Raw genomic sequence first — 16,591 nt, forward strand, 5'->3', positions numbered from 1 at the left:
AAATTATTCATACCCTTTTTCAATAATCAGTAGAAACGCCTTTATTGGCTATTACAGAAATGAAATGCTTCCTATAACTGCTGACCAGCTTTTTGCATGTCTCCACTGGTATTTTTGCCCATTCATCTTTAGCCATGAGCTCCAACTCTTTCAGGTTGGAGGGTCTCCTTGCCATCACCCTGATCTTTAGCTCCCTCCACAGATTCTCAATTGGATTTAAGTCAGGACTCTGGCTGGGCCACTGCAAAACGTTAATGTTTCTGTCAGCTAACCATTTCTTCACCACTTTTGCTGTGTTTTGGGTCGTTGTCATGCTGAAATGTCCACTGGTGCCCAAGGCCAAGTTTCTCTGGAGACTGCCTGTTGTTGTTGTTGTTGAGAATTTTGATGTTTTGCTCCTTTTTCATCGTGCTGTTTACTGTGATTAGGTTCCTTGGTCCACTGACTGAAAAACACCCCCAAAACATTAGGTTCCCACCACCATGTTTGATAGTGGGGATGGTGTTTTTAGGGTTGAAGGCTTTTCCTTTTTTACGCCAAATGAAGGCTACATCATTGTGATCATCTGACCATAAAGCAGAAGACCAGAAGTCTTTTTTCTTTGTCCAGATGAGCATTTGCAAAGGCCAAGCGGGCTTTTGTGTGTCTTACCTGGAGAAGTGGTGTCCTCCTTGGTCTGCGTCCATGGAACCCAGCGGTGTGCAGTGTCCGTTGGACTGTCTGCCTTGAGATGTTGCCACCAGCAGAGCCCAGATTCATCAGGATGGCCTTGGTGGTGATCCTTGGATTCTTTTTTACCTCTCTCACTATCCTCCTGGCCAGCACAGGTGTCACTTTTGGCTTCTGACCGTGCCCTCTGAGATTTTTCACAGTGCGGAACGTCTTGTATTTTTTAATAATACTTTGCACTGTAGCCACTGGAACTTCAAAACATTTAGATATGATCTTATAGCCCTTTCCTGACTTGTGAGCAGCCACAATGCGCAGCCGCAGGTCCTCAGTGGAAAATTACTTACGTACAGCTTGAAAAGTTGAGATGTACAATAGTGTTGGGCGATTTGCTCAATTTTCATATCGTCCTAGCCTCTGAGATCGCCAATACACGATACTATCGTGCTAATTTATTTAAATAATATGTAAATGTCTCAATATGTAATAAATTCCTTATTCGTTTTGTAAGGGTAGTGCATGTGACGTGTGACACAGTTGTGCGTGTACAGAGCGCTGACGGTAGTTCTGTATAGGGATGCACCAATCCGAATTGGCCGAGATTGCTTGCGCGTTTTGTCAGTAAAGCCGGTTCTGTAATCAGCGGTAAATGCCATCAGGTGCGTGATTTCACGTTGAGCCGTATATACTACACACAGCCGTTGTTCACTGACGAGCTGCGCACATTCACACTAATAATGAACATGGATTTGTGCAGCTCGTCGGTAAACAACGGCTGTGTGTAGTATACAAAAATTAGCATATTGTGACAAAGTTCATTATTTTCTGTAATGTACTGATAAACATTAGACTTTCATATATTTTAGATTCATTACACACAACTGAAGGTCAGGAGAGTTGGCAGGCCAATTGAGCACAGTAATACCATGGTCAGTAAACCATTTACCAGTGGTTTTGGCACTGTGAGCAGGTGCCAGGTCGTGCTGAAAAATGAAACCTCATCTCCATAGAGCTTTTCAGCAGATGAAAGCATGAAGTGCTCCAAAATCTCCTGATAGCTAGCTGCATTGACCCTGCCCTTGATAAAACACAGTGGACCAACACCAGCAGCTGGCATGGCACCCCAGACCATCACTGACTGTGGGTACTTGACACTGGACTTCAGGCATTTTGGCATTCAGGCAGGTCCCCCAAGGTCTGGAATCAGTCCTTCTCCACAATCTTCCTCAGGGTCCGGTCACCTCTTCTCGTTGTGCAGCGTTTTCTGGCACACTTTTTCCTTCCCACAGACTTCCCACTGAGGTGCCTTGATACAGCACTCTGGGAACAGCCTATTCGTTCAGAAATTTCTTTCTGTGTCTTACCCTCTTGCTTGAGGGTGTCAATGATGGCCTTCTGGACAGCAGTCAGGTCGGCAGTCTTACCCATGATTGTGGTTTTGAGTAATGAACCAGGCTGGGAGTTTTTAAAAGCCTCAGGAATCTTTTGCAGTTGTTTAGAGTTAATTAGTTGATTCAGATGATTAGGTTAATAGCTCGTTTAGAGAACCTTTTCATGATATGCTAATTTTTTGAGATAGGAATTTTGGGTTTTCATGAGCTGTTTGCCAAAATAATCAATATTAAAACAATAAAAGGCTTGAACTACTTCAGTTGTGTGTAATGAATCTAAAATATATGAAAGTCTGTTTATGAAATGTTTATCAGTACATTACAGAAAATAATGAACTTTATCACAATATGCTAATTTTTTGAAAAGGACCTGTATATGGCTCAACGTGAAATCACGCACCTGATGGCATTTACCGCTGATTACAGAACCGGCTTTACTGACAAAATGCGCAAGCATCTCGGCCGATTCGGATCGGTGCATCCCTAGTTCTGTTCAAGTTTACTTTCGGTTTCATTATCTGCTCTCTTCACGGAGCGGTAAATGTGCGTGCGTGAATGTAAATGAATGTATCTTTCTTTACCCGTCATATTGCGATAATGCTTCCGCTATATGTCTGTTCTTTTCATCAGTTCATGCTGTAGTTCAGTTCATATAGAATGTGGAGAAGCGATGCTCGTGTAATTCACATGCATATGTTTAGCGCCATTTTATCGCATCATAATTCTAGTTAACGCATACAGATGTTACTGAGGTGAATGTTTATGTTTACTATATACAGACAGATTCTAAAATATAGTATTTATTTCAGCCTAGACCACATATTACTACCTCTGTTATCCTAATGACTGTCTACACTTAAGTCTACACTTAATCTATGTACACTGTATGATGTATAAATGTCTTACCCATTTTCACTGCACACATCTGCGGCGCTATCTACTCTATGCTTGTGTTTATACCACGACAAGTTTCTGAGGCATCCTAGAATCGACTCTCCACGCTGCATCGCTAAAGTTAGGTGCCTTTTTGACGGATAATGATAATAATCGTCTTACTTTCGTCAAAGGCATCAGCAACAGGCGATATCTCTGACTATTGTCGATACACGATACTATCGTCTATCAGCACAACCCTAATGTACAATAATAACCAGAATAAATCTTAATCAGAATATGTTGTGCTACGTATATGATTCGCTTCACACATACTGTATGTTGCCTGCACCGTCATGTGTTGTGAATTAAGATTATGTTATTCTGGCCTGTGGAGATAAAATATCCAGCTAATGTGATAAATGGAAAGAAAACTTGAGACGCTGAGTTGTTTTGGTCTGGGCTTGTGTTCTCCTGTGGTTCTGGGAGAGACTGAGACGTCCCTCCAGCTACACATTCCAGTTCAGACTGTTTTGGTTTTCCACGTCTGTGCTGTGTGTGTATGTGTAGGGGAAAACCTCTTATCTTATAGGCCCCACTGAGCACATTGTGGACAGCCCGACCCTTTTTTCCAGGCGGAGAACTAGCAGTGTTTGGCATCCTCGTATCTCTGTGGGTTATAGGTTGTTAAACAAACATGGTTATTGATGTGGCCAATAGTCCCTACTGATTTAGCAATCAAACATATTCAGTTGTACTTGCCAAAGGCACTGAACCGTAATGCAATTCTTCTCTTGATTTTATTGCGTTATGTGAATAGAAAACCGCATTAGACACAGTGAGAAAAATGTCCTCTGAGTGAAATAAAAGTTGTTTTTGTTAAATCAGTGTTTCTTGTCCTAGCAGACACATCTCTCTGTCTTTATTATGTCTGCGATTTTGCAATAAAACAAACAGAAAGGTCAGGCAAATTGCCCTTGGCTTTGAGGCCGTGTGCCTTCTGGAAACTAAAGAAAATTTCATTTCTGTGGCGAAAGAAGGAAAGCAAAGTAGAAATAAAATAGAAATAAACTTGACTGTGGATGAATCGATGAATTGTCAAAATTCACTCCAAAATAAAATGAAAAAAAAAATCTAATTTTAATGATAAAATTATTTGAATTGTGAACTTTCCATGAAAGTCATTCTCCTGTTAAATTTCTCATTACTGTAATTTGTCTGGAAATTTTATGTTTGAGTACTTTTTCAATCTCATTATTGTTAGTGATGTTTTTTTTTACAGTTGGTTCTGATGTAGTACAGTATTTTTATGCTGTTTTATGATGTTTTTTTTATTTAAATCAGCATAATTTAATATATTACACCAAAAAGTACCCTATAAATATTTTACAATTACATTTGTTTCCCTTTGTTAATGAAAATTACATTTTATTGCATTATGATAATGTGAAATATAGGGACATCATAGGAAAAATGTGTCAAAAGTCATCTTCATTTTATTTAATATTTATATATTATATATATATATATATATATTATAAGTATGTTTAATTTTTATAAAATAAATAAAAATTATATACCGGCTTCTCCCAAAAAGCTAATAAGACAATGTACAAGAGGCATCATTGTGGAAAAAAAATATTTCTCAGCCTTTGTTTACATTTGAACAAAAAGTGGCATGCTTAGAATTATTTATACCCTTCTCAATAATCATAGAAAAGCCTTTATTGGCTATTACAGCAATCAAAAGCTTCCTATAATTGCTGACTAGCTTTCTGCATGTCTCCACTGGTATTTTTGCCCATTCATCTTTAGCGATGAGCTCCAACTCTTTCAGGTTGGAGGGTCTCCTTGCCATCACCCTGATCTTTAGCTCCCTCCACAGATTCTCAATTGGATTTAAGTCAGGACTCTGGCTGGGCCACTGCAAAACGTTATTGTTTTTGTCTGCTAACCATTTCTTCGCCACTTTTGCTGTGTTTTGGGTTGTTGTCGTGCTGAAATGTCCACTGGTGCCCAAGGCCAAGTTTCTCTGTTGTTGTTGTTGTTGTTGAGAATTTTGATGTATTGCTCCTTTTTCATGGTGCTGTTTGCTGTGATTAGGTTCCCTGGTCCACCGGCTGAAAAACACCCCCAAAACATTAGGTTCCCACCACCATGTTTGACAGTGGGGATGGTGTTCTTAGGGTTGAAGGCTTCTTCTTTTTATGCCAAATGAAGGATACATCATTGTGGTCAAACAATTCAATTTTTGTTTCATCTAACCATAAAACAGAAGACCAGAAGTCTTCTTCTTTGTCCAGATGAGCATTTGCAAAGGCCAAGCGGGCTTTTGTGTGCCTTATCTGGAGAAGTGGTGTCTTGTATTTTTTAATAATACTTTGCACTGTAGCCACTGGAACTTCAAAACATTTAGATATGGTCTTATAGCCCTTTCCTGACTTGTGAGCAGCCACAATGCGCAGCCGCAGGTCCTCAGTGAGCTCCTTTGTCTTAGCCACGACTGTCCACAAACCAACAGCAGAGAGCTTCTGTTTTTCACCTGTTGAGTTGATTAAAACAGCTGTCCCCAATGAATCAGGGTAATTAGGATGCTTTAGAACAGCTTGGACTATTTGGAATGGTATAGAACTTTGGATTTTCCCATAGACTGTGACAGTTTGCAAAGGGTATGAATATTTTTGGACATGCCATTTTTTGTTCAAATGTAAATAAAAGCTAAGAAATATTTTTTTCCACAATGATGCCTCTTTTACATCATCTTATTATCTTTTGGGAGAAGCCTGTGTCATTTCCGGTCAAAAAAAAACTTTAAAGTAACTTTAAGTCAGAATTTTAAGTCAGAACCAGGGGTATGAATAATTTCGGGCTTGACTGTGTATATATATATATATATATATATATATATATATATATATATATATATGTGTTGTATTATTATTAATTTTATAATTTATATTTGCTTACATTTATATTTATCAATCTGTAGCACTGCCCATCATCACAGAAAACACCAACAGGTAGAAGAGGAGTAGGGTGGCATCTAAAATTAGCCCAGCTCCTCTGATACACAGACATATATACACTGCCTATCACAGTCTTATGGAAGCTCTCAGTGGGGCTTCATGTGAAACACAGGAAATAACTGGCTGCAATCATGGTCTAATCATCTGCTCGCTGTGCATAATCCACACGGCCTATTCTCACAGCACATTCACAACTCAAGGCATGAACAAGAACAGCAGGCGACAAACACAACTTCAGTCCGCAGCATCGTATTTTTATATACTTCCCATGTGAGATCAGAAAAAAGGGAAGATAAACGCGGAAGTACAGTCCTTTGAAGAATCAAAGACCCACAAAGCTGTTGCAAGGTATTCTTATCTATAACTGAACCAACAGTCAACACAAAACGTTTAATGTAACTTTTAATAGCATGTGACACAGTCGTCTATTTCCAAAGTCTGCTAAAAGACATGCCTACAGATGAAGATGTTTAGAAATCTTGCTAAACATCCTGTGCATTTCACTGTGAACACATCACCCCTTGTTTTTCTTTTCCCCCTCATCCTGCTGTCTGTTATTCCCTAATCCCTCTTGTCTGTGACGGTACAGTTCGTCTGGCATGAGCGACCAGAGGAGTTGGACAGTGTTTTCTGGTCACAGCTGATAATAAGCCGGGCCAAATGTGCATTCGCAGACGTGAGGCATGATGTCAAGCACGGCCCGATTAGTCAGTTGACAAGCAGTCCGTCTAGATTGGCGTTCTTGTAAGACTCATAGTCGGATATAATCGTGATTCAGAGACACTTCCTAAATCTGTTGACTTCATGTGCTGCTTGTCCATGTGCATCAGGAATGTTTTTTTGTATTATGATGAAGAAAGGAGGTTAAACTTACAGCCTGTCTGTTATATTTAGAATGATCTGTCTGTCTTTGCTGCTGTACTTTTTTAAGACTGTTTTTATATGTAAATGAGCTCAGTTATGACTGGCCAAAGCCATTATATAATACCGTACAAAAGGAGGTCACTAAGATTTTTACCAAATAAAGAAATTTTCACCACAGAAATAATTATTAAATTAAATGAATGTGTAAAAAATAAATAAATATTATTCAGTAAGGATGCATTCAGTTTACCAGAAGTGACAGCAAAGTCATTTATAATATTCAGAAATGTTAAAAAAATAAAAAATAAATAAAAATAAATCTATAAATAAATAAATTAATTAAATTCATAAAATAAATGTATTGTGAGAGAGAAAAAAAATCACAATTGTATTAATTAAGGATGCAATACATTTACCAAAAGAGACATTTATATTATTCAGAAATCTAAAAAAAAAGATTTCTGTTTCAAATAGTTATTCTGAACTTTCTGTTAATCAACAAATAAATAAAAAATAAGAAAATAAATTAAGTTAATAATCAATTTAAAAAAATACTAAAATAATTAATTAATAAAGTTAAAACAATAAAAAAGTGTGATAAAATGTCTATTATTTATATAGTTTTTATTTTTATTTTTTATTCTGTGGTGGAAATAATCTTTCAAATTATCCAGTAAGGATGCATTCAATTTACAAAAAGAGACAGTAAAGACATTTATAATATTCAGAAATTATTCTGAACATTCTATTAATCAACAAATAAATAAAAAATAATAAATAAATAAATTATTTAATAATCAATTTAAAAAAATAAAAAATTAATTAATAAAATTAATACAATAAAAAAGTGTGATTAAAAAGTCACAATTATATTTTTCATTTTTTTATTCTGTGGTGGAAATAATCTTCCATATGATTCAGTAATGCCGAGTTCAGACTAGGGCTGCAACAACGAATCGATAAAATCGATAAAAATCGATTACTAAAAGCGTTGGCAACGAATTTCATAATCGATTCGTTGTGTCGCACGACGCAGAGACATTTGGTTGTTATTATATATATTTAAAAAAAAAATTGAGCGTAGAGCGGAGTGGACACATTCGGTCTCTCTCCCGCACTGATGCCAGCAGAGTTCGGCACCTCATAAGCTGTGTTTCCATCCAAAAATGCGAATTTAACTTATGCGCAAAACATTTGAGCATAAAGCACCGTTTCTACATTATATATATATGCTGCCCCGATTTATATCAAACATGTTTGATATTTAAGCCTACTTTGGCTAGCGTACTTTCACAGCAGCCAATGCTCGATCGCAAAACAGCTGGTGTACGGGTCGTTGGATAGTGGAGATGGAGAAAACTCCTTCTATAGTTTTTGTAACACTGTCTGTCTGTATAATGTGTCGAAAACATACCACAACCGTGAGGAGAAAGAGGAGCTCTGCTGAGGTGAAATCGTCTCAGTTTTGAATAGGGCTGTGACGGTGGCACGTTGTTTTTTTATATAGGCTATAGCCTACACTTCAGTCAGCTAACAAGCAGCCTGAAAACGCTAAAATAAATCAAAGAAATAATATATTTAATTAAGAAAGTAGCCTAAGAGTATTAAATAGGCTATTAAACAAACATTCCTTGTAAAAATGTCCGACAGCTCATCAATTTTTGGCCGACTGAATTTCCAGTCCGACTGTCTTTTTTTCTCTTTCTCTTCCTCATTACACAGCTGCTGATTTTAATAGCAAAGTGATTACATTTATTTTCGTTCCTTTAGTTTATAAAGTTAATTTAGAGATATATTTGGAACACTTTTTGTTTTTTAAATTCAAGTTTTTGTTTTTTAAAGTTATACCTAGCGGCAGACAGATCAAAAGCCTGCTTAATTCATCGCGATTTAAATTTAAATCCATTGATATAAAAAACTTAAAACATATCACAATATTAGTTTAATCATTCAATCAATATAAATCCAAAGTTTGAGCGGAGAGAAGCGCGCTTTGCAGCGCATGGAGACGCCAGTGCAATGTGGAATTTCTTTTTTGCTCATAAAGGTAAGAGTAATTTACCACCCGGGCCGGAACTGTAAAGGGTCTAGCTTAGTTTGTGTGTACTAACAGTATCAACAAAATGTGCTCTTAAAGAAAACAAACAGAATACGCTTGATATCTCTGGTTTAAACAGGAGCGCTTCACAATAATTAACCGAAACCCAGGTAATTGCCTCACAAACACAATATCTATAGAAAGCTTTAAATTATTATTTTACTATAAAACGAAATAATTAAAATCGAAAACAAAACTCTTTCATTAGCTAATCCATAAAGATGCATTAGGCATTAATGAGCAGATGGCAGGATCGTCAATTTCATCTTTGCAACACTGAATCAGAAAATACTAGTTTATTAATAAGTAATTTGAATATTTTCTTAATTTTTGCCTTGACACATTCATGGTAATTACTTTTGCTGGGGCTTTGAGGCCAGTTTTGCGTGCATTTGAATGCGGAACTCTTCCAGCTGGTCGCTGCTGATGGCAGGACACTAAACACCGCCATGGCAGAATGAATGTAGCAGAAAGTTAGTCAAGTTATCCCGTTCCAGCGGGCAAAGTCACATGACTTTTTTAATGCGCACTGAGGAATTTAATTTGAGAGGCTTCTTGATGGGAAATGCCGCATGTACACCACAGCAAGCCGCTGTCTTGACGGATAGTAATTTTAGTTTATTTAGTCTATATTTGGCAGATGTAAAGCATACATGTGTATGTTTTTTGTGTTAGTCCATTTTTATTTTATTATTATTATTATTATTATTATAACAGTTCAAGGAGCAACATGTTCGTGCACTTTCTAAAGATTTTAGTTTTGTTTTTGAATAAAGGGTTGTAAATCCCTTTTTTTTATCCGATTCATCGATTAATCGAAAAAATAATCGACAGATTAATCGATTATTAAAATAATCGTTAGTTGCAGCCCTAGTTCAGACTGCATGATTTTAGCCCCGAATTTGACTTTCCGACAGGTTTTGAGAAATCGCCGACAAATGCCCGAAATCACAGGCAAATCGGTGCTCGTTCACTCGAGTGACAATCACACAGTGTGAACTATCAAAGATGCGATCTGAGAGAATCGCCGACGTGTCGCCGACACCCGGGAGATATTTGGCATGCTAAATATCTGGACCTATCGGTGATTCAAAATCATGCCGTGTGAAAGGTGATCTGACTGAAAATAACCTACAGCCAATAAGACAGCAACATCCAGGCCAGCGGGAAGTTGGGGGAGGAGTTATGAAGGTATAGACCACTATACCAACAAGCATTTCTTCGCCTTCTTTTTTTTTTTCGCTGCAAATGAGTGCACATGCAATTTGTATGACAAGCTTCTTGCGAGCTACCATTTTTTTTATAATAATCCCAGTCTCACGTGAGAACTTGCACGCCTGACCTCGCGTTGTTTCCATGTCACTTCTCGCGTGTGTTTGGTTGTGAGACGTAGTTTGTGGACCGGGACAAGGTTGTCAGTGATTTCTATTGTAAAGTCATGCAGTGTGAAATCCCCTGTCGCCGATCCATCGTGCATTGTGAACACAGCAGCGACGGAATGCTACCCCAGATAGTCATGCAGTGTGAAAACATCTGTGACGCGATTGCTTTGAAAATCGTGCAGTCTGAACTCAGCATAAGGATGCATTAAATTTACCAAAAGAAACAGTAACTACATTTATAATATTCAGAAATGTAAAAAAAAAAAAAAAAAAAAGATTTCTGTTTCAAAACTGTTTCAAACTTTCTATTAATCAACAAATAAATAAAAAAATAAGAAAATAAATAAATTAATTAATTAATTAAATAATCAATTTTAAAAATAATTTAAAAAATACTAAAATAAATACTAAAATTAATCAAATAAAAATATTGTGAGATAAAAATCACAATTATATTTTTAATTAAATTTTAATTAAATTAATAAATGAATTCATTTAATTTAATAATTAAATAAAAAAAATATAAAATAATAAATTATAAAATTAGTTTAAAAAAAATTAAAATAAAAAATCCAAACAAACAAAAAAAATGCATAAATGTTTTCACACAATTTTTTTTTTACATTGATAATAATAATAAATGTTTCTTGAGCAGTGTCACATGATTTCTGAAGGATCATGTGACACTGAAGACTGGAGTAATGATGCTAAAAATGTTTTTACTGTATTTTTGGTCAAATAAATGCAGCCTTGATGAGCATAAGAGACTTTCAAAACCATTAAAAATAAAAATCTCACAGACTCAAACTTTAAAAACTATATATATATATATATATATATATATATATATATATATATATATACTGTTTTAGCAGCTGTTACATTTTGCATTTAAAGGTTTGTTCACTAAGATGCTTGTCAACAAGTCATTATATTAAATGATAACATGGTTGTTAAGCCAAGATCATGGTGATTTATTGCCCTATGTTTGAATGAATGAGTGATAGATTCTGTCTATGATTGGTTGGAGTATGTCTACATGCTACATTTTAAAAGAGCAAGGAAGATTCCTGTTTTTTTATTGTATGACCCCCTTCAAAACCTTTTCAACTTTCCTTCTGAACTGAAATCATGAATCGGTATCTGTGCATCCCTACTTTAATTTATCCTTTCTAACCTTCTGTCTTTCTGTCTACACAAACCAGCAGATAACATGCGCAGCATGTGTCGAGAGATATTGTTTGAAATGTTCAAAGCGTGTGTGAGGAAGCAAAAGCGTCTTTGACACAGAAGCGGTGGGTGGGTGGCATTCCTCTTCTGTCTCTCTCCTCTCTGAGAGCGTTTTCCTCCCACACCGTGACCCCAGTTGCCGTGCGCTTCCCTGCGGCAGGATTTCCTCTCAGGCTCTCGCTATGCAAGAAATGTTCTGTTCTGAGCTTCTTTAGGGAGCTCGAGTACAAACTATCCTTGTAGACAGATTGCAACATTAAAGATCCAACTCATAATTGATTCTTCAGTTCAACAGCACAAACCCAGTGGGTTTCACGGGATAAAAGCTAAGTTACTAATACTGAATATGCATTGATATGTGAAAGTGGATGTATGCAGTGTTGCAACAGAGTCTCTGTAATTAAACTGCAACATGTGGTGATTTATGCAGCTTATAGAGCTAAATAGAGACTATACTTAGACTGACACTCATTTGGCTCCAGTTAAGTGTTTTCTCTTGTTTCTAATGTGACTGCCAGTTGGTGTCGAAGGATTTCAGGCATTTCCGTTTACATGTAAGGAAAATAAGCATCTTTTGCTTTTAAAGAAACTATGTCTTAGTGGTATGTGGCCCACTTGTGCAATGACGAAGTACACTCTGTGTTCAGGTTTCAAGGCATGTGACATAAAACAGCATTTTAACTTGTAACACACCGTTTCCCAATACTATATACTAAATAATTAAAGTGCTTGAAGTTGAATTTGATTTTTGAAATTTAATGCCTGGAAAACCCTTAGAAATAGCAATATTCCTAAAGAAGTTCTTTAAGAATTCTTGAATTATTGCAAGCACATACCTTTTTTCGCAAAATTAATGCAATTCAAAAAAACATAATCCCTTTTTCACTTATTTCTGGTGATGTCAGAAAACTAGCGAGCTAAGCCAGTAGTAGTACTGACAGTGTCGTGCAAACATGGCTGAAGATGTGCAAAGAGAAACAGATGAACCAAATCAATTGAGTCATTTAACCTGGAACCGCTCTGATTAATTTAAACTCGTGACTGTAATCGTTCATTTCAAGCCATTCACTAGCAAAAACCAGATCAAATTAAGAGCCGTTTATTTTCTAATTTCAACATTGCTTGTAATGATTTGAAAAAGCATGAAGTGATGGATGAAACAGGGCTTTTCAAAGCTTATCGCGAATCATTTGTTTCAGATTAGGACTTCAAATCGCGTATTGTGAATCATTTGATTTACATCAGAACTTTGCATATTGCGAATCATTTAAATCAGATCGGAACTTCAAATCATGTATAGCATATCATTTGATTTAGATTGGAACTTTACTTATTGCAAATCATTTGATTCATATCGGGACTTCAGAGCCCATATCGCAAATAATTTGATTGAGATCGGGACTTTAAATCACGTGTAGCTAATCATTTGATTCAGATTGGGACCTCATATTGCATATCGCGAATCATTTGATTCAGATCGGGGCTTCAGAGCGCATATCGCAAATCATTTGATTCAGATCGGGGCTTCAGAGCGCATATCGCAAATCATTTGATTCAGATCGGGGCTTCAGAGCGCATATCACAAATCATTTGATTCAGATCGGGGCTTCAGAGCGCATATCACAAATTATTTGATTGAGATCGGGACTTTAAATCACGTGTAGCTAATCATTTGATTCAGATTGGGACCTCATATTGCATATCGCGAATCATTTGATTCAGATCGGGGCTTCAGAGCGCATATCGCAAATCATTTGATTCAGATCGGGGCTTCAGAGCGCATATCACAAATCATTTGATTCAGATCGGGACTTCAGAGTGCATATAGCGAATCATTTGATTCAGATCGGGGCTTAAATCATGTATCGCGAATCATTTGATTCAGATCGGAACTTTAGAGAGCATATCACAAATTATTTGATTCAGATCGGGACTTCAGAGCGCATATCGCAAATCATTTGTTTCAGATCAGGACTTCAGAGTGCGTATAGTGAGTCATTTGATTCAGATTGGGGCTTAAATCATGTATCGCAAATTATTTGATTCAGATCGGAACTTTAGAGAGCATATCACAAATTATTTGATTCATATCGGGACTTCAGAGTGCATATCGCAAATCATTTGATTCAGATCAGGACTTCAGAGTGCATATAGCGAATAATTTGATTCAGATCGGGGCTTAAATCATGTATCGCGAATCATTTGATTCAGATCGGGGCTTAAATCATGTATCGCGAATTATTTGATTCAGATCGGAACTTTAGAGAGCATATCACAAATTATTTGATTCAGATCGGGACTTCAGAGTGCATATAGCGAATCATTTGATTCAGATCAGGACTTCAGAGTGCATATAGCGAATAATTTGATTCAGATCGGGGCTTAAATCATGTATCGCGAATCATTTGATTCAGATCGGGGCTTAAATCATGTATCGCGAATTATTTGATTCAGATCGGAACTTTAGAGAGCATATCACAAATTATTTGATTCAGATCGGGACTTCAGAGCGCATATCGCAAATCATTTGATTCAGATCAGGACTTCAGAGTGCATATAGCGAATCATTTGATTCAGATCGGGGCTTAAATCATGTATCGCGAATCATTTGATTCAGATCGGAACTTTAGAGAGCATATCACAAATTATTTGATTCAGATCGGGACTTCAGAGTGCATATAGCGAATCATTTGATTCAGATCGGGGCTTAAATCATGTATCGGAAATCATTTGATTCAGATCGGAACTTTAGAGAGCATATCACAAATTATTTGATTCAGATCGGGACTTCAGAGTGCATATAGCGAATCATTTGATTCAGATCGGGGCTTAAATCATGTATCGGAAATCATTTGATTCAGATCGGGACTTTAGAGAGCATATCGCAAATCATTTGATTCAGATCGGGACTTCAAAACGCATATTGTGAATCAGTTGATTTAGATCAGAACTTTGCATATTGCGAAGCATTTGTTTCAGATCTGGACTTCAGAGTGCATATCGCAAATCATTTGTTTCAGATCTGGACTTCAGAGTGCATATTGCAGATTATTTGATTCAGATCAGGACTTCAGAGTGCATATTACAAATCATTTGTTTCAGATCTGGACTTCAGAGTGCATATTGCAAATCATTTGATTCAGATCAGGACTTTAGAGAGCATATCACAAATCATGTGATTCAGATCGGGACTTCAGATTGCATATTGCGAATCATTTGATTCAGATCAGGACTTCAGAGTGCATATTGCAAATCATTTGATTCAGATCGCCTGTCGTGAATCAGACTTCGCATATCGCGAATCATTTGATTCAGATCGGAACTTGGCGTATTGTGAATAATTTGATTCAGATCGCGACTTCGGAGTGTGTATCGAAAATCATTTAAATTAGTTCATGACGGGTTCGTAAATCATTTCTTAAATTGAATGATTCAAATCCAATGATTGGTGATACACACTCTGGGTTTGCGGATCATTTGCTTTAGATCAGAACAGATAAAAAGAAAGAAAATATACACAAATACCTTAAGAAAATTAACTGTGGGTTTACTGAAGTAAAAGTGTACTAGTATAATTTGTAATACTTTAGCAGTGATAATTTGCATGTGCTTCACTTTATTTTTGTATTAGTATATTTTTATTTATCTGGTTATCTTTTTATTAATTTGAAAGAGAATACATTGTTTGATAAGAGATCTCTGATTGATGTCCTTGAAAATCTAAAAAAAAAAGTAGTTATTGAAACGTCCTTGAAAGTCCTGGAATTTCATTTTACAGTATCTGTACGAACCTTGTTATTTATATAAAATGTTATTTATTGAATAATAATATTTCATAAACAACAACAGTCATCTTAAAAGTTGTTCAGTCAAAAGTACAAAGGCAACACTCTGATATACAGCATTAATGTTACATAAAATATAACATGATGAGATTTTCCTCTCAGCCAAAACTATTTGCTCTGGAACAAATACTAGATTAATGAGACCAAAGACTGCCCACTAGATTTACCCAAAACAAATGATATCTAATTTTTAACCACTATGGAAACATCAGAGCCAGCTGTAAATTCAAGATCTGGTTGCTCTCGGTGGGTTCATGAGTGCTTACATCTCCAAAAATGTTAAAGCAAATTTTCAAATAGACATGATCTTTTTTAACAAATCACACATTTAAGTCTAAACAAGTACATTCTCACCTAGAAATTTTTAAAACTACATTCTGTGACACAAAAATAGTAATACCACCACAAGCAGAGTAATACAAATGGTAAAACACTTTGAGTTCTGTTATCACTAGAATATCGCACTACTCTCAGCTAGTCAGATTTGAGGACCACAAAAGAACTGTTGTATATACACTGTAAAATTGTGTATAGTTTTAACAGTAAAAGACTGTGAAAATTGTGCAGTCGATTATTTTCTAATCCGAATTTGTTTGTGTTAATCCCCTGGAATGTTTTAATCCTGCAACACTGACAGATACAATGTGGCAGCTTTTTGTACTATTGCATTATTAGCCGTATCCTGGGAAGAAGAATGTTAAATGTGATTACTCAGATCATTCATCAACCAGCTTATTATGCAGAACTGAATGTTTTTCTCTGTCTTTCTCTCTCTTTTATTCAGTGGGCAGTTTGCTATTGTGAAGCGCTGTAAGGAGAAGAGTACGGGTGTGGAATATGCTGCAAAGTTCATCAAGAAGCGGCAAAGTCGGGCGAGCCGGAGAGGCGTTCGACGAGAGGAGATCGAGAGAGAGGTGGACATCCTACAGGAGCTCCAGCATCCCAACAACATCATGCTACACGACGTTTACGAGAACCGCACTGACGTGGTGCTCATCCTGGAGCTGTGAGTGAGAATATGTCCTCCCACGCCGTTTGTGGAGAGCTACAATTACCCACACGCACAGCTGTCCTCACTCTATAGGGATCATATCCTGAACCTATGCATCTGCTTCCCTAAGCCAAACTCAACGCATTATGTCCAAAAAAAGACAGTTTAATTTAGGTTTTACATGATCACTTCCGTGTTATCTCTATGGAAGCCTGTTTTTAA

At 36.6% G+C, this 16,591-nt stretch overlaps 1 protein-coding gene across 1 annotated transcript in view; it reads left to right on the top strand.

Moving 5' to 3' along the window:
- LOC141301418 (death-associated protein kinase 2-like) overlaps positions 1 to 16,388 on the top strand; it is a 38,470-nt gene extending 22,082 nt beyond the window's left edge. Inside the window, exon 3 of the mRNA XM_073831650.1 lies at positions 16,163 to 16,388. Within this exon, the coding sequence (XP_073687751.1) occupies positions 16,163 to 16,388 (226 nt within the window). The remainder of the gene's footprint in view (positions 1 to 16,162) is intronic.
- The last annotated feature ends 203 nt before the right edge of the window (positions 16,389 to 16,591 follow it).

Source organism: Garra rufa, chromosome 25 (genome assembly GCF_049309525.1).
Source record: "Garra rufa chromosome 25, GarRuf1.0, whole genome shotgun sequence".
NCBI lineage: Eukaryota > Metazoa > Chordata > Actinopteri > Cypriniformes > Cyprinidae > Garra > Garra rufa.